Source organism: Delphinapterus leucas, chromosome 5, assembly GCF_059928025.1.
Source record: "Delphinapterus leucas isolate spDelLeu-1000000601 "Yukka" chromosome 5, BTC_Dleu_Yukka2, whole genome shotgun sequence".
Taxonomy (NCBI): Eukaryota; Metazoa; Chordata; class Mammalia; order Artiodactyla; family Monodontidae; genus Delphinapterus; species Delphinapterus leucas.
In genome coordinates this window covers 123850403-123875568 of record NC_143133.1, presented here as the reverse complement: position 1 = coordinate 123875568, position 25166 = coordinate 123850403, and the positions used below count along the sequence as shown (strand labels likewise).

The 25166-nt window shown below is 36.7% G+C and overlaps 1 protein-coding gene across 6 annotated transcripts in view; it reads left to right on the top strand.

Moving 5' to 3' along the window:
• PDLIM5 (PDZ and LIM domain 5) overlaps positions 1-24548 on the top strand; it is a 220318-nt gene extending 195770 nt beyond the window's left edge. For all 6 annotated transcript variants that reach the window (XM_022582357.2, XM_089912461.1, XM_022582355.2 and 3 more), the window contains 5 exons: positions 2267-2441; positions 12535-12715; positions 15340-15460; positions 17913-18028; positions 19452-24548. In XM_022582357.2, the coding sequence (XP_022438065.2) occupies positions 2267-2441; positions 12535-12715; positions 15340-15460; positions 17913-18028; positions 19452-19541 (683 nt within the window). In that variant the 3' untranslated portion in view covers positions 19542-24548. The remainder of the gene's footprint in view (positions 1-2266; positions 2442-12534; positions 12716-15339; positions 15461-17912; positions 18029-19451) is intronic.
• The last annotated feature ends 618 nt before the right edge of the window (positions 24549-25166 follow it).

The following is a 25166-nucleotide window of genomic DNA, read 5'->3' as shown; positions in this document are numbered from 1 at the left end:
GCTTTTCTTAAAAGTTGTTCCTTGTCAACCATTAGAATATATGCCTTTTCTCTTCCACTACACTTTAATCACCTGTGGGTAAGTAGCAGGCCTGTTGGTTTTAGTCCTTCGCAGTTTTTGCTGTTGTTCATTTATGTATTGATTCCACTTTACTCATTCATTCATTCATTTATTCATTCCAGACACTGTATTAGTTGCTATGGTGAAGAATAAGACACAGTTCCTGCCCTCAGGGAGCTTACTGTCTAGTTGGGGAAGAAAAGACACAAATATATGCAGTAGAGGCAATAATCTAGTCATTCGGAAAATTACGGGAACATGGGAAAAAGACTTTAATCTGGATTATGTGGAAGGGGAAGCAGGGAGAGATAGTTCAGGGGGGAGTTGTGGAGCAGCTGACTCCTGGGCTGCATCTTTTTTTTTTTTTTTAACATCTTTATTGGAGTATAATTGCTTTACAATGGTGTGTTAGTTTCTGCTTTATAACAAAGTGAATCAGTTATACATATGTTCCCATATCTCTTCCCTCTTGCGTCTCCCTCCCACCCTCCCTATCCCACCCCTCTAGGCGGTCACAAAGCACCCAGTTGATCTCCCTGTGCTATGCGGCTGCTTGCCACTAGCTATCTATTTTATATTTGGTAGTGTATATATGTCCGTGCCACTCTCTCACTTCCTCCCAGCTTACCCTTCCCCCTCCCCGTGTCCTCAAGTCCATTCTCTACGTCTGCGTCTTTATTCCTCTCCTGCCCCTAGGTTCTTCAGAACCACTTTTTTTTTTTTTTTAAGATTCCATATGTATGTGTTAGCATACGGTACTTGTTTTTCTCTTTCTGACTTACTTCACTCTGTATGACAGACTCTAGGTCCATCCACCTCACTACAAATAACTCAATTTCATTTCTTTTTATGGCTGCGTACTATTCCATTGTATATATGTGCCACATCTTCTTTATCCATTCATCTGTCCATGGACACTTAGGTTGCTTCCATGTCCTGGCTATTGTAAATAGAGCTGCAGTGAACATTTTGGTACATGACTCTTTTTGAATTATGGTTTTCTCAGGGTATATGCCCAGTAGTGGGATTGCTGGGTCGTATGGTAGGTCTATTTGTAGTTTTCTAAGGAACCTCCATACTGTTCTCCATAGTGGCTGTATCAATTTACATTCCCACCAACAGTGTATGAGGGTTCCCTTTTCTCCACACCCTGTCCAGCATTTATTGTAGAGAAATGCAAATCAAAACTACAATGAGGTATCACCTCACACCAGTCAGGCTGGGCTGCATCTTAATGAGTGATGGTTAGTAGGTGAATAGGAAGAATGGTAGAGAAGTGAGGTGAGGACAGGCTGCGAACAGATAGCCCCATTCACAGGGGAGGTGAGCCAGTTTCGTATTCACTGTAGCATGAAGAGAAAGGCGATGGTGGCAGATGAGGCTGTGCGGCAGACAGAGACCACTGGAGGGACCTGTATGTGGTGCTTAGAAGATTGGACTACACTCAGTGGTCAAAGAAGAATGAGATCCTTGAAATGGCTTATGCAGAGCTGTGATCAGATAAGATTTCAGTCCTCGGTGGCAGTGGGAGTACGAATTTAAGGAGGACAAGGCATTTGGTGGTTAGTCCAGGTGGGAGACTTTGAGGACATGAACCAGGACAGTATTGTAGGAATGGAGACGAGGGGGCAAAATCAAGAACCATTTGGGATGTAAAGTCAGCAGGACCCATTATAACCACAGAGGAGGGACAGGAAGGCCCTAGGATGCTTCTTATGTATCTGCCTTATATGACCGGGTGACCGATTTCACAGTCTACTTAGGCAGTACAGGAAGAGACAGAATATAGGGAGTTCATTTTTGCTTTTATCTTCAACACATTGAAATCTTTAATGTGCTATGACGTATTTTGAGTTAAATCTAATTAATGGTTCGCAGAGATGTCTGGATGACTAGAAATATTTCAACATCAATATTCAACATTAACCGTATCTCCTCTTGGAAGCAGAGGTGACTCTGCTTTTCCCACAAAACCCTCTGCAGTCATCTGTCATAACTCTTTCACTGGGTTGTAATCCTTGAGTTTTTCTTTTTTAACTCTGTAGTCTCAGACCAGTGTGTGGTCCGTAACCTCTCCATAAGTGTGAGTGAATGAGTGAAGAAGTGAGTGGATAGATTATTTTTTAAAGTAATGTTATTATTTGATTATTAGGAAAAGTTTATATTTGGCTTGTTGTCATTCTGATTCTTCTGTTTTAACTCCTAGCACCTTCTACCGGAAGAGTCGCAAGCAGTGGGACACCCACAGGAGCAGTGGCATCAGCCAACTCAGCCGAAAGGCAGCCCCAGCCCAGTGATGAGGACACTTTAGTGCAAAGGGCCGAGCACATTCCCGCAGGGAAACGAACTCCGATGTGTGCCCACTGCAACCAGGTCATCAGGTTGGTTATTTGATTTTAATTTTTTCTTGAGAGGACTTAATACCAATATGGATTTTTTTTTAATATTCTGGAAGATTAGAAATTTTATTAGTGAAAATATTCTTGCTGTATTTCTATATAATAGTATTGAAGTAGACACATATGAATATATATACATTTGTTAGAATCTATTTTAATAAAAAGTAATTCTGGGCTCTGATAATAAAACTAAAAATACCAATCTAGTCAGTTACTAATTCCTATCAGAACTAAGGGAAAATAATGATTAATGTGGCTTTTCAGAGAATAATAAAATATTAAGACTCAAAGGGACCCCAAAGAACTCCATTATTTCACAAATTACAAAAGTGAGGACTTTCATTTAGATGAAAAATAACTAATGATGTAAAATAAAGAACTTTGAGTCCTTGAGAAAAGAAGATTGGGTTTTTGAATACCTAAGCTCTAAAAGATATAATTACCTTCAGATCTATTCATAAATGCTTTACATTTTAGATTAGGTCATAATCTGCTTCTTTAAGCTCTGAAGTGAGTGTATTACACTGGCACTTACAAACCTCAGCGTTTCTGAACAAGTGACTTTTAAAACGTTATGAGGGGGGGCTTCCCTGGTGGCGCAGTGGTTGAGAATCTGCCTGCTAACGCAGGGGACACGGGTTTGAGCCCTGGTCTGGGGGGATCCCACATGCCACGGAGCAACTAGGCCCGTGAGCCACAACTACTGAGCCTGCACGTCTGGAGCCTGTGCTCCGCAACAAGAGAGGCTGCGATAGTGAGAGGCCCGCGCACCGTGATGAAGACTGGCCCCCGCTTGCCACAACTGGAGAAAGCCCTCGCACAGAAACGAAGACCCAACACAGCAAAAATAAATTAATAAACTCCTACCCCCAACATCTAAAAAAAAAGAAGAAGAATGTTATGAGGTTGAGGTGTGAATGTTAATGCAGGGATCCCACCGGAGGACCCTGTTGCCTCTGTGAGTTGTCTTGTTGGCAGTGACAGATGATTACTTGAAATGACTGCTCAAGCTCTCTCCTCATTTCTAATTTACCTTGTTTTGTAATAGTTGAAACAACAGCGCCTCTACAGCTGAAGCAGGTTAGGACTTACTTGCATTTCCCTCCTCTCTTACGTGATTATTGCTTAGGACAATGTTTCTAGTTACTACTTAAAATGGAGCACAGGGAGTCTCAATATCGTATTTAAGAACCAAATATAAATGTTCTTCTCCTTAATTCACTATTAAATAATAAATGTGTCAAGAGCACAGCACAGAGTACATGATTTTTTGAAAAATAGCTTTTGCCTTTTAAAGGTAGTCTGCGTTCATTGTGACATTTCCAAAATATAGAAAAACGGAAAGCGAAAAAAGAAGTTCATACATAATTCCACATCCCAAGGTAACCACTATTAGTATTTTAGTTCACACTTTTAAAACACACACACATAAGGACAGATGTTGTTTTACAGAAATGAAATCATGATATTTTGTAAGCTGTTATTTTTCCCTTAGTTTGTATTTTCCACAGTGAGCACCTGCTGTATAAGAATTAGCCAGCAGCAGTGGGAGGGGTAATAATGGTTTATGGGGAGAAGCAGAAAGTCAGTAGAAGTTTCCAGAGTCTAGCACAGTATCCGACACACAAAAGCCATTCGGTGAGTGTTTGACCTGAACAGATCATACATGACTGTAGACCCACTCACCCTTCAGATCATAGTATCAATTTGGTTAGAGACATTTTTTTTAAACTACTACTATAGGGTCTTAACAGAAATATTTAAACTATTATAGAATCTAGTGTGGTACTGCTTTGTCTCAATAAATAAAGCAATGTTTTTAATTACTAACACTATATAGGGTTATGTTTTAAGGGTTATGTTTTATAGGGTTATGTTTATATTAAGGTTAATATTAATAAAAATAAGTTTTGACTTGTAACATTGTTTCTGTAAGTTATGGTACTTTGGTTATGTAGACTGGTATGTGGGGATTCTTTAGTCTGGAGAAAAACACCCTTTATGGAGACAGGAGTCACTGCTGTTTGTGTCCTGTTGTAATAAGCAAGTGATTACTGGATGGATTAACAAAATGTCAAGCCATATCAGTTTCTGATTCTTGTTGTCTGATTATAAAATTCTGTGATATCCTGCTATCACCACTGCCAGCACATCTGAAAAACTTAGTATGGAGAATATATGAAGATCAAAATAGAAATTACATTCCCCACCCCTAACTGCCATGGTTTCAGTTTTTAATGCTAGCCTAGGATATAATTTTAATGCACAGTCTTCTGCCAAGTAAAATAAATATTACGTTAAAAACATGAATGGCCACCACTTATTGCCCCCTCATCTGTTAAATTTTATACTACTCTGGATTATCTCTGCACTTGTTATCAGTTAAGCATTAGAGCTTCATTTACTGGAGAAGTTAACAGGAACAGGTATTAGCTCATGTCAAGATCCTATAACAGTAATTAACATAGCACATTTGCTTGGTGCTCAAATGCTAAAGCAGCTTGAATAGATTGTGGTCAGTTCAGAGAGCTAGTCAAAGCATAATTCTAGTTCTTGGCCTCAGTGTCAGTATCACTTACCAAAGCAAGGAGGCGTTAGGTCAAGTGACATTCTCTTGGACACCTGTTTTAAAAACAAGCTGCAGTTGTAGGCTTGATACTTTCGGTATAGAATATTGTAACCTGGCAGAACCTGAGAAGGTTAAGATTATTTTATAATTTATATTGTTGTTTGGTTTTCCACAGTGTAATTTACATTATTTGTTTATAATTTATATTGTTTTATATTTATTTTCTAAATGTTTCAAATTTTCAAAAATATTTTTAAGTAAAGGCAAACTAAGGCAAATTTTATGTTTTATTTTATTTTTATTTTAGAAAAGTTCATTGTTTTTGGAAAATCTCAGAAACCTGGATCACTGAATGTTAGTACTGAACTGATTATCTCTTATTGAACATATTTTTAGCTTAAAACTCCATAGATCATTTTATTTTCATCTAATGTTTATAATTCTTTGGTTTATTTGAATCTTGAAAAGATTATGGATGTTTTGCCTAAATTGTATTATTTAGGCAATACTTTGATTAGTCAGTTGCCTTTTACAGATGGATAGAACGTTACATTTTAGGAAATCCTACTGAAGCTCTGATTAAATTGCTCTAGAACATTTCCAATCCATTTATGATAGAAGTACCATTTCCTCAACTCATACTCATGAACAGATTGACTGTTTGGAGTGCTGATATAATAGGGAAACAGAAAATCAGGCTACTAATATAGCCAAAGCCATATTTAGTTTTTCTGGTAGAGCGGGCTTATGAAAACACTAGCTTATTTCTGAACTGTTACATCTAGTGACATTAAAATCCACTTGTATTACATAAAGTTAAATGGACCATTCACATTTAGCTTCTTAGCATTTTGGTGAAAGAAGTAAGGGATTCATGGTGCTTCATTTCTTCTTTGATATGAAATGCTTAAAAAAAAAATAGCCACAATGCTATTATCCTGTCTTTGCCTACAGTCCAGCACCAGAACAATCGCATGCAGACAACTCATTGTTTATTCCAGTGACAGAGAAAATTTTAACATTATTGATTTATTTCCTGCTCACTTATTTTCAAACTTTTCTCATAAGGAGGGCCATCTCAGTTACCCCAGGAAGAAGCCAGCAGAGTTTTTTTGCCTGTCTCACCATCCAGTTCTATCTCTGAGCACTCCATTATTAATAGGTTTTATTTATTTTCCCTTCTGGTTAAGATTTTACTTGAAAATAAAAAGCTTCTTGTCTTAATGTGTTAGTCCTTCCATTTAAAGAAATAACCAAAGACATAGACCAAGATTTCAGATCTACTGTAGTGAAAAATTGGAAAGAACAAAATGTTCAGCATCTATATGATGTAATATTATGGTGCCATTAAGATGCTGTTTCTGGGTAATAATTGTTTAATGTATTCTTAGCATATGCCAAATACTGTGTTAAGAATTTTAACTGACTTCTCATTAAACTCTTATAACCTTGTAAGACAGTTATTATAATTGCCTAATTTCACAGATGAGAAAACTGAGGCACAGAAAAGTTACATATTTGCTGAAGTTACCTAGATAGTAAATGGTAAAACCTGCATTTGAGCTCAGATCTAACTTTAAATTATATTCATGCTTTTAACTTCCACTACTTAGGAAAAAGTTATAGTATTAAGATAAAAAAAGGACTATAGAACTCTAAATAAAATATGATTCTAACTTTGTGTAAAGAGAATACATACCAAGATATATAAATATATAATATATATAAATATTGTGACTCTATATATATGTAATCATATATACTACTATATTAAATCAGGAGAAAAAAACAGCTTAAGCAGACCTGTCATAACTTGAGTGTGGCAAGGTACTCTTCTTCATAATGTTAGAGTGGGTAAGTGAGAAAGGAGAAAGTAATAGATAGGCCAGTTACAGGTTCTTTCCTCCCCACCAAATGACTTTGAACCCCATACATGCATTCCTAGACTCATAGAGATGACCGAGGGGATGAGAGGTTTACTTTTCCAGTTTCTTGTCTAACTATAGATGAGACTATAGGATGACTATATTTCTATTTCTCATAGAAATATAGCCATCCTATACGCAGTGCTCATTGAGTATTTTATGTGCCACCTCCTTTAAATACCAGTGATAGAGAAATCAAAGACATATTTACTCCCTTCCCTTAAGGAAGTTACTGTTATAGACTGAATTGTGTCCCCCCAAAATTCATATGTTGAAATCCTAACCCCTAATATCTCACTGTGACTGTAACTGGAGATAGGGTCCTTAAGAAGTAAAGTGAGGTCATTAGGATGGGCTCTAATCCAGTATGACTGGTGTCCTTTTAAGAAGAGATTAGGACACACACACATACAGAGGGAAGACCAGGTGAAGGTGACCATCTACAAGCCAAAGAGAGAGGCCTTAGAAGAGTTTAACCCTGCCAACATCTTGGTCTTAGACTTCTAACCTCCAAAACTGTGAAAAAGTTAATTCCTGTTGTTTAAGCCATCCCATCTGTGGCACTTTGTTAAGGCAGTTCTAGCAAATTAATAGTTACACTCTGGTAAAAAATACAGACAAGCAAATCAACAGCCATATCAATGTGGTAAGTCTAATAAAGATACCTCCAGAATCCTGTTGGTGCAAAGAAGAGAGATGGGGATTATCTAGCTTCAACAACCAATTACTTTTATTTGAAAGAAATTGCAAGCAATAAAGTTCAATAGTCTACTCATAAAATGATACTTTTATACAACAAATATCCATCAAAAACTTATAAAGTATTAGCTAATGCTAAGGTGGGTAATCATATTGCAATACATAAACATATCAAACCAACACGTTGTACACCTTACATTTACACAGTGTTATATGTCAATTACATCTCAATTTTTAAAAATATATTAAAAAAAGAAAACAAGTGCAAGTTGCCATACTAGCACCATAGTATATAAATGTTAAGAGGCAGTCCCTGATTTCATGTATTTTATCATCTGATAAGGAAGCCAGAGACCTGAAATAGATAACCATAATGCAGTAATGTAAGTGTCATGAGCAGTACATAGTACCCTGGTAATATAAGTAATATATATATACTGCCCTTATAGCCATAGTAAGGAGTCCTGAATCATGGCACTGAGGAAAAGTCATGAGATAGCTATAGGGCTCTAAATTGTCATAGTTGTAAAGTTCAAAAATTAATCCTGCCTCAGGAAAATCTTTAATAATGGGAATTCATTTTGGTGATTTCAATACTTATATACATATGGATCTGGTATGATATGTCACATCTTCTGCTTCAGTGATCCCTGTAGCCAACTATCAGATTCCATATTTATTTTTGAGCATGTGAGTTATTTTTCATGTGGCTTTGTTTTTAACTTTTGTTAATTAACTTATTTTGATTTTTTTTAACTTTCTTTTTAACTTCTTTTGATGCACTTAACTTCTGGTTAAATAAAAAATTTTAACCTGCAGTGGCTGGGCCCTGGAGCATTCTAGCTTTCCAGTTCATGATCCACATCATCTCAGAGAAGTTGCCTAACTTCTCTGATGTTTTCTCCATCTATTTATAGAGTGAAGTTCTATCAGTGAGGGTTACTGTTAAGAATTAAATAACAAAGGGAAGCAAGAAGTAAGCCTTTGAATCAACAGTGCTGTATGTTACCTTTGAAAGTTAAGGGAGTAAATCCTAAGAGTTCTCATCACCAGGAAAAGTTTTTTTTTCTATTTCTTTAATTTTGTATCTGTATGAGAATGGTGGATGTTCAATAAACCTATTGTGGTAGTCAAAAAAAAAAGAAGTAAGCGTTTGATTTTCAACCTAAATCCCTATTAGCTGTGCCTGTTGAAATTTGCAGTTCTTTTCACCTTTCTGACTAAGCTGTTCTTTTTCTCTGAATTATTCCCTTAGCATCCTTCCCTACCTTTCCTTCCATTATTAATAATTTCTTTTTTTGGCACCAGTCTCACAGAAAATGAACAGGGTGAAAAGTTCCACGCCATAGCTCTGCTCTCTCAGCCAGTCAGTGCTTCAGCTGTCTCCCCTTCCTTCACTTGTCCGTCAGCAGGGATTCAGGGAGGTTCATGGATGCAGAGGGCTCTGAGAGGGAGCTGAATGCTTCATTCCACTGTGCAGTTAAGCAAGCCTGCCTTCCAGTTCCCAGATGGAAACCCAATCCTACCTGGGATAAGAAGAACGTATTCTGTTCATCCTGTGTTAATGAATTTGTTAAATTAGTCTCTGCTGACACAGACAAGACAGGACTCTGTTATATATAGATTTTATTGTTTATACATAACTTCAGTGGCATTGTTGGGGAAGATGCTCTTTCAGTTCAGCCGAGGAGTATCTGCACAGAGCCTGTTTATGTAAGAAAGGAAGGCTGGCAGGAGCACAGGTCACTGTCGACTCGCTTTTTTACTTTTTTTTTTGCTTTATTTGCGGTACACGGACCTCTCACTGTTGTGGCCTCTCCTGCTGCAGAGCACAGGCCCTGGACGCGCAGGCTCAGCGGCCATGGCTCATGGGCCCAGCCGCTGCGCGGCATGTGGGATCCTCCCAGACCGGGGCACGAACCCGTGTCCCCTGCATCGGCAGGCGGACTCTCAACCACCGCGCCACCAGGGAAGCCCTCAAATCACTTTTTAAAGGTGCAGAGGGAATTCCTTTACTGTCGTTAAGATTGTTCACTATTCAAATTTGACAAAGAAACTTAAGTAAATACCTCAAAATACCCTTTCAGTGGGTTATTTATTTATTTATATATAGTGGACTCTATCCCAGAAAGCTTTCAAAAAGACTTTTTAAGAATATATGAAATATAAGAAAACCTTCTAAATTACAAAAGGGAGCAAAAGAAGAATGAAAATCATGGATGGGACTATTAAAAATGAAGCCTGGAGAAAAATTTGTTATTTTGTCTGGACAGTAATGACATATATACTTGCCTATGGTTAGACTGAATTTGACTGTAAGCCTTCTAGCAGCTGACAAAACAAATAAAATTAATTTTGCAAATTACTGTTCAGTGAGATAAAAAAATAAAATCTCTTGCCCAGAAAAAGCAAAACCGTTGTTGTTACAAAAACCTGAAAGGAACTTCTCCAAGGAATCCATGTAAAAACGGCCATGTGTGATCTAACGAACAGCACTCTCAACAGGAACTTCCAGAAAGAGCAGGGGTGGGTTTCGTGGAGCTGTTTCCTTTCACAAGTGTCAGTGCAGACTGATGGTGTCACACTTAGCACCCATCATTAAAGGAATTATCCTGTGGGACGGGGCAGGCCCAGTCTGCTCCGATTCACAGAACAGGGTTCTCTGAGTTGATCTCAACACATATTTTAGAAAGTCTAGAAAATGCAATCAGCTGTTCTTAAATGTCTTTTTTTTTTCTCAGATGAAGTTTGTTAAATATTTGGTAGCACTGATGGGCATGTTTCAGGAGGAAAACTCTTTCTTCCAGGTGCATACTGACACTTCTGTTTTAACAGAAAGTGGAAATTGAGATTGAATTGACTTCTTTTGCAAACTGAAGAGTCAATAAGGATACTGGCCTCAGGGGCTATCCACCCTTCTGGATGAGCTGAAGATGTGCCCTGATAAACTCACTGTCGTAAATAGTTTAGAACCTGCTTTAATGTCCAGGCAAATCATAGCATAAAACCCTAAAGTTCTACCATACACTAAATTTACACAGTAAATTTAGCCTGGCAGATTTTTCAGGCCTACGTGACGAGATACCTACCTGGTGGAAAAGCTAAGTGCTCTCCTAAAACTTTGTCTGGCTTTGAGCATTGTGACTCTTTGGCTTATCTTTGAAAGTAAACTACTTGTCAGGTATATACTGAGAAAATGAAATGAACTCTTGAGTAGGACTGTAGTTTATAAACCAGTTACAAGTTGAGGGACAGCCTACCAAAATATTTGGTTACAGAATAAGTGATCTGTAGCCCTTTTTTTTTCCTGGCAGGAATTAGTTAACAAAGGCATTCCTTGTTAGTGGTAACAAGAATGGTACCCTAAAGTTTAAAAATAATAATAATAATAAACTACTTTTCTCAAATGTTAAGAGAGTTGCATGCACTAGCTTATACAAAATGGCATCATATTAGTAATAAGAAACAAGTTAACAAAAAGTAGGTAAAAAATACCCTCTTATTCCCACAGAACACATTTTAATCATTCATCAAGGGCCTTTCTACTTACCTGACTCTTGCAGTCAGGTAAGTGCTGGTTCTGAGAAAAATGACAGTGTATTTGCAAAGAATTTCCCAATGGAAGATAGTTACTGAATATCAAGGTTTCTGTTGTTGTCAAAGGCTAAAAAATGTTTCGACTTTGTGATGCTCGTTACTGTGACTTTTCCCACTAATAATCTATCTAAAAGTCAGATATCCTGTGCTTACTAAGAATTAGATACCCTATGGTTACTCAGTGATGATAATTGATGGTAGTGTGATCAGAGACAGAATATCATTTGACTAGAGCAGTGTAATAGAAATCAGGAAATTCAGCTTCTGGCCTTCATTCAATCAGTGATTTTATGATATATGTCATACCTTGCGAACATTCTGTATCTCAGCTTCTCCATCTGTTAAACTGGGTTCATAATAACTGCCCTGGTCTGTCTCACAGGAATGTTGCATGGACAAATTAGATAACTGTAAAAGTGCCTTGGAGGTAAAGACACTCTATGAATAAAAATTAGTGTGATGTAGCTACTGAAAAGTATGTTGCAGAGGCTAGAAAGGTTAATCTCCGCAGGCTTCATGACTAGATAAATCTTCATAATGGATTCCTGTCAAGCAAACCAAACCCATCTTATCAGTTCATGGCTGTATAGTATTTAATGGAAAAAAATCACTTTACAAACATTTCTTACCTTGATACAAATGTACATTAAAAATCAGTCATGTTTGAATTAAATAAAACCTTTCTAAGCAGCTTCAAACCATCTCTAATACCCAGCTTATAATTTCTGTAGTCATTTTGGAGGGGGAGGATTTGGTGTGTTTAACAAAGTTGAGAAATAAGTATAAGAAACAATGTATGGGGAAGAGAAATTGACTAGAATGTTTTTTCCAGTAATAATTGTTACTGTTTTTAAGATGCTGACATTACCAAATTGAGACTTTTTTCCTTTTGTTTATTTTATGGAACTTTCAAGCTCTCATTTCTGCCTAGCCCATATATATTTCCCTGGTTACTTCATTTTCTGTCGCAGTTAACACTCTCATTCTCTGCCGTAATCATGATGCACTCACTCGTTACAGCTCAAAAGCCCTAACTGCCAAACCCCTTGAATACAGAAAACCAGGGGGCAGAGATGGCCTTTCTTGAAGGAATCCCTTCAGTGCTTATTCCTCTCTCCTGTCCTTTTCACTTCAGCGAGCAGAGTTCCTATGTAAATTTCCAGCACCCCTGAGAAGGACAGTCGAGCAAGTATTTAATTGTTTGGACATTGCGTACAAGAGGTCCTCTTCAGGCTAACTAGAAACCTTTATTCCTAAGCCAACTTGATCTCTTTTGTTTTGGCAGGGGACCATTCCTAGTGGCACTGGGGAAATCTTGGCACCCAGAAGAATTTAACTGTGCTCACTGCAAAAATACGATGGCCTACATTGGATTCGTAGAGGAGCAGGGAGCCCTGTATTGTGAGCTCTGCTATGAGAGATTCTTTGCACCTGTATGTGGTCGATGCCAGAGGAAGATCCTTGGAGTAAGTATTGGAAACCTTTTCACTCCGAGTGAGTTTTCAAGCAGAACAATTTTTTGATACGAAACCCTTCTGTCATTTTTGCTCTCTATTTTCTTCTTGCTTGATCCCCTCTCTGCTTTCATCACTATTTATTTTTGCAAAACAAAACTAAATGGACCTCTGTAGAAGTCTGCCAGACTCATGGGGGTAAGTTGTCTTTGGTTTTGTCTTACTAAGTGCTGGCTTGTCTGGTGAAAGTCTAGCCACTGTGGGGAAAAAATAATTTACTGTGGGTGTGCTACCTCAACAGGACCCTGTTTGCTCAGGAATGAAGAGGTCGCACAGGACCACACACATCTGAGTTCTCAGAATTGACACCTTTACTGTTTTAAATTAAATTCCATCGCTTTTATAAGAGCAGTACTTCCCCATCTGTCAGGGTTCAAGCTCAGGGCACAGATCTCATGAAATATATAAAACATGAGGCTTATAAATGATATATTTTTCTTGAATGCATATAATGTTTAAAAATATAACCTCAGTTTTATGAGGTATACATGTGATAGAAAAATAATCAAGCCACACCTTTTTTTTTTTAAACAAAAAGGGAGTAATTTAGGATTCAGATACATAATAAATAATGATGAATTAATGAATTTCCTACTCTGGAATACCCAATTTGCAGTTGTGAAGTAAGGGTAAGGCATTTCCTGTGGGTGACCAGGAGTTGAAATTTTACTTTAGAAGCAGCCAAGGTACCTGGACTCATATGAAACTCATGCAAAATTTGGAAATTACATTGCTGAGTTCTAATATTCTCAATATGAAAATACAATAATGAAACTGTAATTCATACCAATTGAGAGAAAAGCTAGTATGAATTACCGAGTAGCCTTAATTTTAGAATACATCTTTAAATGGGTCTAAAACTTTGAAGACACTTTAAAATTATAAATATACTACTGGAATATTCCTATATTCTTAATTTGTACAATGTATGAAGAGAACAAGAGGAGAATGATTCAGGCTGTACCTTTTCAAATGACAAATAATAAGTAGAATACATTAATACTCTTTTAGTGTATAAATGTATTCCATGAGTTCTAGAATGATTAATAAAGTTAAGTAAGAGTCTTAGCACCAAATGAGTTTCTAGGAAATGGAAATCTTAAACTCATTGCTTCAGACATGAGCCAGAACTTCACTAAAGGGACAGATTTTCTGGACTGTGTTTTAGTTGTTTGATAACCTGTTAAAGAAGGGATAGTAATCTGTCTCAAGGATAGAGAGTTGAGTAGATACTAGAAGCCTTGGGAAATGATTTGGTTGAATGTCCACTTGTACATGTTCATGGTGATCTCTTTGGATATAAATAACTTCCATTTCTTCCCATAGCCCTTCAGTAGTGAAATACGGCATTTTCTATGGCCGATAACTTATCTATATAATCTTCTTTTTTTGTTGTCTTTTATTTTGACAATATTTATTATTAGAAAAGAAAATATTTCACTCTACAACAATTAGAAAATACAAAACATGTAAAGAATAAAATTAAAATGATCTATATATTTACCAGTCCCAGAGAGTTCCTCTTAATCTTAGGATGTGTTTTCTTCCAGTTTGCTCCTTATGAGTAATTCGTTTACAAAATTGTAACCATACTTTATGTATAGCATCCTCCTTTTTGTGATAAATGTTGTGGAAAGAGTAAATTCCTATAATGTTAACTATTCTTCAAAAATGATTTTTTTTTTTGCGGTACGCGGGCCTCTCACTGCTGTGGCCTCTCCCGTCGCGGAGCACAGGCTCTGGACGTGCAGGCTCAGTGGCCATGGCTCACGGGCCCATGTGGGATCTTCCCGGACCGGGGCACGAACCCATGTCCCCTGCATCGGCAGGTGGACTCTCAACCACTGTGCCACCAGGGAAGCCCCAAAAATGATTTTTAATGACTCCATCTCGTTCTGTCAATTCAAAGAAACAATTCCTTGCAAATCCAACTCCCCAGAACTTCTTTTACTAATTAAAATCTGGCCCAGGTCTTTGATACTTGGTATATGTAACCATAGGACTATTGTTGACTAGAATCCATGCTTTATGGTTCAAATTTTAGACACTCATATGAATGTGTGCTTAGTACAGCCATAGCTGATTTCCAAGATCCTAACCATGTGTTAAACATGATTGGGTTACACTGATTAAGTTGTTGCTTCCATCGTGCGACACAGTATAGGCTTGTTTTAGTTTTTAAGTGTTTTGCCATTCCTCCATGACATTTTCAAGATAATACTGTGAAATCTTTACAAGTTAATGTTTCCTGACACCCTTTCAGGGAAAGCAGAATGTAGGGTAGCAAACATTTATGAAATGCTTACTTGGATTCACCACATTTATAATGTTTAAATAACACTACTCATTCTTTAAGTAAGTTTATAGATGTGTATTTGTGAAAATGCATATTTTATATGATGCATCAGTTGAGATGATTTGTGAGTCTGTCCTTAAAATCTCTAGTTCATTAGATGAAAAGCTTAGGCAAAGACAAAGCATGTATGTCTCCTTTGGGTCAGTTTAAAAGGACTGTATTGGTACAGCTAGTAGAATAATCATCACCTTTCTTTACGTCCATTTCCTTTCTATAACAGGAAGTCATCAATGCTTTGAAACAAACTTGGCATGTTTCCTGTTTTGTGTGTGTGGCCTGTGGGAAACCCATTCGTAATAATGTCTTTCACTTGGAGGACGGCGAGCCCTACTGTGAGACTGGTAAGATCCTAAAGCCAGGAGTTTCTTAAGTTTTGAATGAAGACAAAACATTGTCCCTTATAGTGCTATAAAGCCGAAAGGAAATATTGGGCAAAATAGTTTTGCTGGATGTTCTAGGAGCGCTTAATGTTACTTTAAATATATAGCAAAAAAAATATGTAAGATTTGTATGTGACTTGGTCAAAACATATCCCCAGCTTCATTAAGAGAAATGACCATGTAAGCAATTTAGAAAACTATTATTCTTGAATCCCGAATAACTTCTGGATATAAATCCTACCAAATCGTGTAGCTTAAAGCCACCCCTTACACTCCACTAGTGAACTTTTAGTGGTTATAAAAATGAGAAATATTCAACTTTTGAATATAGTAGTGACATGCTCTTGAAGACCACTGCTTTGACAACAAATTGGAAATCCTTTGTTACTTTCACTGAATGGGAGGGTAATTGTGGTTTGGACTGCTCCCTTGGTTAAGATTATTTTTTTAAAAACAGGCTCTAAAGACCAGTCTATGACATTTGTCCTATTACCTAAACTGTGAACACTTCCTTTTCCTTCCCAAAGACTATAAGTGGGCTTTCTTAGCACTTATTTATTAATATTATCCTTACTTAGATATTACTACTCCACACACGTTTCAAAAAATAAAATATTTTTCCATTTTTATGCCTCCACTCAGTACCCCTGCATTGCCACTCTGGGGTTTTATTGTTGTTCTACCTTGCAATTCAAAGGGTGGTGCTGGACAAAGGGAATAGTCCATAGTAGTCAAAGAAGCAGTCAGCGTCTAATTTGAGGCTGGTCAACATGACTTGACCCTTCTTTGCCCAATCTAATTAGTAAATTCTAACAGTTCTACCCCCAGTGGATATGGAATTCATTCATTTCTCTCACCTCCACTGTCCCCACGAAATCCAGTTCACCCTCACTCTTTGCCTGGGCATTATAATTGCCAGCCAAAATGGTTTATCTTCTTCCCCCCACCCTCAGATAGCTACAGTAATACTTGTGTGAAGGTGAATCAGCTTGTGCTTGACACCCTTATGGCTTCCACTAGAGTAAAAACTATACTCCTCCCTAGGTCCAGCTTTGCCAACCTCATCTCCTCCACCTGATTTTCTGTCACTGGATTCTAGCCATACCTGGCCCCTTGGTTGTTTCTGAACCTGCTGGATACTTCCGGCCTCAGGGCTTTTGTACTCGCTATTTCTTCTGACTGGAATGTCCTTCCCCAGCTTTTCTGAGGTGATTTCTGCCCCCCTTTTTTTCAAGTCACAGCACAACTGTTTTCTCCTCAGGGAAGTCTTTCCTAACCCTCCTCTAGAGTGTAGTGTTATACACCTCCCCCAACTATTCTCACATCACTCTTTCCTTTCCCTTATGGTCTTTGTCACAATCTGAAGTTGTTTATTATCATTTATTTTTAAAATATAATAAATGATGACGTCCTGCTCCCAATGAGACTGTAAGCCCCATGAGGTGAACAACCCCGTCTGTCTTCTCCCCTGTGCCCCCAACCGGTGCCTAGAACAGCGCCTGGCACACAGTGGGGCTCTGTGGGTGTGTGTTGAACAGCTGGCACTGAGGAGTATTGAGCATTGCTGGAAAGGTGACTCACGCCGCGGGTGGCAGCCTACTTTCTCCTCCAGCCCAGGTGGGATTGGAAGTGTCCAAAGTCACAGAGTGAACCATGAGTGAACACACATAGTAAGAGCAGCTGCAGAAAAGAAAAGAAAATTGCCAGGAAGTTCTAATTTAGTGATAATACAGAGACATCTTGTCAAAACTGCTTTCTTCAAAAGGAAGATATTATTAATATTTTATGACTGTAATCTGTGTCAAGTAAGAGGTGTTCTCTGGCTAAGGATTTTCAGCATGAAGTCATAAAATGGAAAAGAAAATACAGCAAAAGAAATAGTGGCTAATATTGTTGTGATACAGTCCAGCCAGAAACTCAGTCACAGCATTTCTTCATGGAGGTTTCCTGTGACTTGTTTTTCTTCCTTACCAAGTCAGATGTGCTATGAAATTTGCTAATATCAGGTATTTCTTCTTCATTTATGTTCATTAGTCTTATTGTTACTAGTTACTGGAAGTTCTCTTATATTTTATTGAAACAATTATGGCTATTGATAACTTATCAGAGAACAATGTTCTTCTTCATGCATATTTGGGCATTTAAGAAGTTGGACAGAACTGAGGAGTATTATATGGAAAAATATAATAGAGGATGTTAAGTTGCATATATAACGTTTACCAGGGGTAACCTGAAATATACTACGCGTGTATCTCAAGCCAAATTTTATGCCATCTGAAAATTTTCCAGTTACTAGTAGCTTTATCTTCATCATCTCATTTAATTCCCATTTTGTTGCTTTTTTCTAAAACCTGTCATTCTAAAGCTTTGTCATGTTTAAATTGTGTCTACCCCTACCCCTGCCCCAATACAGATTATTATGCCCTCTTTGGCACTATATGCCATGGATGTGAGTTTCCCATAGAAGCTGGTGACATGTTCCTGGAAGCTCTGGCCTACACCTGGCACGACACTTGCTTTGTATGCTCAGTAAGTAAACTCTTGTTTCCGAATTGAAGGAGCACAGTATGGCTGGTTCTAGCCTAAGCACTAAATTGAAATAACAGTTTTTATATCTTTCAGTGCTTCAAACCTAGAAATGTTTTTACAGTGATTTTGAAAATTGTTTATTAAAATTTTCGGTACTTTTTGAAATTGTTTGGCAATTTCAAATAGACTATGATGTTTACCCCTTTAGAGAAAATCCTATTTTTGATACATTTTTGTTTATAAGAAGAAGCTATATATTTCTTAAAATAAGAGCCTTTTACTTTTTTTAAACTATGTTTTATTGGAGTGCTTTTAGTAATTTATGAAAACATAGGTACTTCTTAAAATAGAAGTAAACTGTTATAAAAATCTATTACTGACTTAACACTGGAAGTAAACTGTACGTTGATCCATTTCCTTCCTTAGTAATAGTCTATGAATGTTCTTTTCTTTTTGAGACTATAATAAACTTGTAGTAGTATATTTACCTCTTTCATTTGATATTTTATTATTTTTGGCTTTATTTTTAATGATGAGTATAGATTCAGAGATTAACGTGAACCTAAGATATATATATTTTAAATTTAGAAGTAAATATCTAATAAAGTATTCTGTTCAGATGTTTGTTTTTTTTAATTATATTTAATATTTCTAATAGTTTTTAATACCCATTGTAGGAGGGGGAAAAGGCTTGTTAATTGAAGTCAAATAATTTCCTCAAACATTACCATTGAACCCTGTCTTGTTTACCTCATCCATCTCTTAGACTTCATAAAATCTATAAAAAGCCACAACTGTTAGCAGATTTGCTGCCTCCTATTCTCTGGTAGATCTGCTCAGGAGCATTAAAATTAACAAAGGCAGTAGGAAAAATAAGACATAAGTGTGAATAGTTAACTGACGACATAACTTCCAGCAGCCAGATGTTGACTAGGGTTTTCATTTTAAGAAACAAAGAAATGAATTAAAAATAACTCAGGTATTCTGTGACTGTATATTTAGGGGCTTGGGAATGGGTGGCAAAGCAACTGTGCTGGGTTTTTTGGTTTGTTTCTCTGAATGCTTTGTTTCTCCACAACAAGAGGCAGATTTAAAACATTGACTAGAATCTGAGAAGAAATTATATTTAATGTGACCTATTTATGTGTTAATTTTTTCACTAGGGCCAAGTAGTCATTCCCAACAGAGAAAAATAATGATCAGTGAGTTTAAATAAATTAGAATGCATTCCAGGAAAAAGTCATTCTTCATTGCTTTTGAAAGATTCCATGGAATATAATAGTAATCGTGAAATGCTAGGGGGTCTAACACAACCAACTAAAGTGCTTTGTCATGTTATCCATTGGGTAAAAAAATCATTTTCCCCTTGTTAGGCATACTTGATAAAATAATGATATTCTCTCAAATAATGCTTCTTTTTCAGGTATGTTGTGAAAGTTTGGAAGGTCAGACCTTTTTCTCCAAGAAGGACAAGCCACTTTGCAAGAAACACGCTCACTCTGTGAATATTTGAAAGTCAACAGTGCAGGGGAAGAGAAGAAATTTGAAGAGAAAGAGGAGAATTTAAATCACCGATTAATTTTTAGATTTAATATTTATATGGAGTTTTGAAAAATAATAGTGGCCCTGAAGGGATAAATTCCAAGCTTTGAAAACCAAGTCTATGAGGAAATATCTGGCTTCATAAAGTAAAGAGACAGTTTGGCGTTTATTATTACTTTTTTTCCTGCATTTTCTGCCCATAAAATAACTTTTATAAAAGCCAGTTTCCTGGTTGACTATTAAATTCATCTTAGAATAAATCAGTGAAGAATTAAATTTTAGAATAAAAACCTTCAACCTCTATGCTGAAATAATTATACCTTCTTTCCTTACTAGGTAGTTGTGAGTAAATCTATAAAAGGCAATAAAAATGCCTTACACTTAATTAATAAGTGAAACATGGTGTTTTTTAAAAAAAATAGTGTTTATCTTTAAAACACTAAAACAGAATTTTATCAATAGTAGGTGTCAGGGTTTTTTAAACCGTATACTTTTTTTTTTTGTCTTTACAGTTGATCATTCCAGTAGGAAAGGCCAATGAGATTTTGATCAAAATGTGTCATGCCCAAAAGAGATGTTATATTTTTCTCTGATCCCCTCCACCCCAGAAAAGCTACCATATAGCTTATAAACTTTAAATTTTTGCCTTTTATTAAAATATGACCATTTCTACTCATTGTGTATGTTTCACCACCTGTATTAGTCAAACTATTTTTTTTCCCTTCCCCATGCTGAGGTAAAGAGCTTGTTGAATAACTTTGGACTCTGAAAGTTTTCTCTGTCTTTAAAGAGAATAAAGAGAAAAGAATGCTGTTGGGAATTATGGTAAATCAGAGGATTAGATCAGAAAAATTTTTTAAATTCCCCCTTTTTGGACAATGAATCAATTAGATCAGTTTCAGAGTTATACTACTGACTGATGAAGGTTTGAAATTTCTCTTTGCGGAATAATTTTTTTTCTTTAGTTCTACATTGGAAAAATAAAAGATTGGCTTGGGGATGTGATAAAAATTTAATTTTTTTTTCTTTTGGTAGTTCTTTCTCAGTAATAAATGAACCACTTCCAAATGTAATCATGAAGTTTGGAATTCACGGAGGTTTGATAGTATAGAGAGGAACGTGATTAATTATTCAGACCAGCCTTTCTTTGTTTTTTTCATTTTAGGGAAAAAATTATGTAGATACCACAGGAAGACAGAGAAGCAATTGTGGTAAAATTGTGGATCCTACTGATATTTGAGAGAAGAGATTATGGCATTTGATAGTTGTTTTTTTTTCTCTTTGTTACCAAAATGGACAAAAGCCCATGATCACATTGAGTTATCATTTAAGTTTCTTCGGGGAAGGGTGCTTTTATAGTTGAGACTGAGCCCCAAGCCCTGCCTGTCCCATCAGTCACTTGCGACTTCACTTCCATTGTGTGCATGTTTGTTAGAGAAGGGGGTTTTAGGCTATAATATTTGTTTAACCTCCCTAAGAACTTTTCAAGGTATCTGTCCTGAAAGCTGCTAATTTATCGTCTAGCAGACTTAACATGCAGATAATAATTAACTGGGGATAAAAGAATGAGAAGGGTGACACAAAGCGGCAAACTAAATGGTTCACCAATAGCAACCCCAAACTACCTCCTCACCCTGCATCTGTAGGGAGGCAGGAAGCTTTTTGTTGTTTGTTTTCTAAAAGCTGGAGCTGAATTGCGCATTATTTCCCATCGCTGCTGAAAGCACCTGAAGAAGACATGCCAGCTGTGTGCATTGTCACGTTATCTTAGTGTCAGGCCTTTGCTTTACACAACAGAAAGTAAGTTGGTGGTTTTGTTTTGGTGTGGTAGAGATTTGTTGTTGTTGTTGTTATTTAGTTTTGCCTTTACAGATTATATGCCAAGATAGTATTTGATAAGTCAGTGGCATTGGAATGGCATTTGGGTATTTCCTTCAAAGAATTTTATTTGACCTGGATTTCTTATAAAGTTATCTTACATTAAGCACTTCGTTTTTATTACACTTTTCTTTCTGCATATTATTCACGGAGCATAATGTTGCATTTCTCTAAATTTTATCCCTAAAAGGATAACGTCGCTTCCTAACTTAACATTTTGTCTTTGTGCTTTGTCCTTCTCTTCTGTGGCAAAGCCTTCTTCTGTCTGTTCCTAAAACAGTTAATCCTGTGAAATAAGTATTGCTTATAACCCAGAAGAACCTCTGTATTTTACAGTGGGGAATGCCATATTTAATACACCAGCATTAATCCTTTCATAACTGGCACTTTATCTTCTGGTGAGCTCCCTGAATATTTATTTTTCTGATTATAAATATTCCATGTCAGTAGCAATTCTTTAATTATTACCTCTTTGTTGTAGAGCATTACTTTTAGTCTCTCTAGATGTATATTTTGGAATGTTGTGCTTAGGGTAATACAGATTAAGATCACAGTACACGACTCTAAAGCATCCCCTGCTTGAATTCCCCAGTTTCCAGAGATGTTAGCGATCCGTTCAGATGTACAGCATTTTACAGGGACGGAATGTTGCTCACTGAAGCAGCAGCCTAAAAATAATGCCCTCTGCATATGCTTGTAACATTCGTATTTCCTGTTGATTCAGATTACAGTTAGAGCCTAAAACTAAAACCTGATCATTTGGTCACTGTATGAAGAGAAGTAGAAATAAGAGTTTAATCTTCAAAATATTAGTTCAGCGTTATGTTTAAAAATGATCTATAACAAAAAGGCATTCGTGGTACCGTTTTCAAGGACCACTTTTATAGAAAATAATTCCTCTTCCCTGTTCAAGTGTGAATCTAGAGTTATATTAACATTTTTGTGATATTTGGAGTTTAGTCATTCCTATTGAAAGAAGCTTTTCAGACATAAGGGAAGGGAAAACACACTGAATAATTTTACACAAATTTAATGTGGCTTCATTTTGTCCCCCATCACCCCCCAAATGTTTTAAGGTTTTGGGTTTGGATTTTCAATGTGTCATTTGCCTTATGTGTTCATCTCCATCTTCTGTTTCTTTACATTTTTCAATTTGTATATGTCTGTGCTGTTTTGCTTTTGGATACGTTTTCTAATTAAAAACCACATGAGAAATATAATCAGTATAGTAATACCTTCATGTGCACACACTCAGTAAAATGGCTGCAGTGATGTAGACAGGCTTTCCTGGTTTTTCTTTTTGGGTGGCAAGCGGTTTCCATTAAGTCATGGGAAAAAAAAATCATGTTCACAGGATAGGCTGAGATGTGATAATTCTCAGGAGAATTCCTCTTTCATGGTATTTGCCTATCAAAATGTCCCAGAAACAATATGTTTGAAAATACTGTCACTTTTATTCTATTTTAATCCATATTTATGCTCTGCATGTGGCATGTGCACAATAAATGGTTGTGAATAGATAAGCTCCAATTGTCTTTCTTTTAAAAATATTTATTGCTGAAATCATTGATTGGAGTAACCTGTCCTATCAAGCATTATATTGTATCATATATCACATTCAAACAACATCAGTTGTCATCTACATTTTCATGTCTTTCATTGACCAGGGTACGCTACTTCATTTTTAACTCATTCTGATCTCATTAGCTAACTTTTCTGTAACTAGGTAGGCTCACCTATTCCTTGTCTGTTCATTGCTTTCAGATTTTTTTCCAACTGTGTAAATTTGAGAGGAATGTTTCTGTTGCAGGCTGTATATTGGAATAAAAGACAAATTCAAGTGTATTTGCTCACAGTATATGAAACTCCAGAAGCCGAACTTATAAGAACATCAAGTCTGCATCTGACATTTTAATAGCTGCTGTTTGGTTTCTGTCAATCACGTCATTGCACATTAAAATGCACCGACAAAATAAGAGATCTGTCATTCCTTCTTTAAGAAACAGTAATCCAGTACCAGATTTATAGGCTTAAGACTCAACAGTGTGTGTTCACAATAAGTCCCCATTCAGTGCTCAAACCAGAACAAGCCTCCCTGTCATTCAATGTTTTCTGGCCAAAATGTCCCCCATGTAAGATTATCAAAGGTTTTCTTACAGAACTACCTATAAAATCTTTTTTGCCAGCAAAAGCTTAATTTAGGTTGGCGGTTTCCGTTTCTGAGTCCTCTCAGACAAGATCTTGGTTATATCAGAAACACATAGGACCTGATGTATTATTAGCAGGCCTGGTGTTAATTAGGGAGAATTACCAGAAATAGTGTGCTGCATAGGAATTTATTACAGAATCACACTTGACTGATGGCAGAATAGGAGTTGCTGAGAGCAGCTCCTACTCATAACCACTAATTAATAAGGTGCCAAAATTCCACAGAGGGGGTTTCATCCCCAGTGTGGGAGCCACCCAGGGAAAGTGCTTCCTTTGCAGTATTTAAAATTTTAAAGAGGAAAGGGGCTAGGACACATGGCTACCCAAAAGAAATCTCAGACTGATACGGTTTTGTGTTGTATTTATGAATGAGAGCATTTAACTCAGGAAACACCAAGTCCAGAAGTTTGTGAAAGAATCCCTTTCCCTCCAAAAGTCAAAGTAGCCTGTCTGTTTATCATACTAAGCAGATATGGATAGTATTTGGTGGCAAGTGTCTGATCCCCTCAACTGTCCATGTTATGAAGAATAGATTGTCTGTGGTATTATATTACTGAACTTTTACTCTTTAGTCCATGATTTAGAAGCTGACTGAGTAGGTAGCAAGATTGCATCAATGATTAATAGGAAGGGTGTGGCTTCCACACCTTAAACACAGAGCTGGGGAAGAGCAAGGTGTGTTTAGTGATTGGCACTCATGGCAAAACACTGGAGGAGCCCTATTAAATGAAAGTTTGCCAGGAAGGAATTTTTTTTCCTGTGTCTGTAACTGTGTTAATCATATACAAGAATGCTTGGAACCATTGCTTAGTGTAAAAGAAGAAAACATTTCCATGTGAGAAAAGCACTGATCACTGACCTCAGGGGAAAAAATAAAACAATTGAGAATTCAGAGAGTATAATTTGTCAATTTCTCTTGAGCTCCCAAGGAAAATGACTTCTGTGCTAGCTCCATGAATTGATTGACATGGTCTCTAATGCATCCATATTCCAAAGGGCAAAGTTTCTGTTTAATAATTGGGTTCCAAATTACTTCTTCACCTTCATGTTCTAAATTATCACATTTGCTAAGTTCAAATATACTTTTTAAAATTTTTTTCCTTTCCTTTTCCCTTTTTTTCTTTTGCTTGTAAAGCACACACAGCTGGTACTATTCTATGCACTTACTCAAAAATAATACTGTTTGTTTGTTTAAGGTATTTTAGTAGTCTGTAGTATTCTTTAGAGATGTCTTTTGATTTTTTTTTTTCCCCTAGTGTATCACTGATATGCCAAACTGTTCCCTTGGTAAGTAGGAAAGTAAACTGAACTCCAGTGACTTCTACCAATATTAATTTTTGCATAAATAATAGTTTTTGCTTAGGTAACCTCCTATTGGTATCATCTGAACCTGGAAATTTTCTCTACCCTGTTTGCTTGAGAACATTGGCAATCCCAAGCCTCCTTAGTTGAATGAAATGAAGAGCAGAAGAATCCATGGTGCTTTTCAAGTATGAAATTTGAAATATAA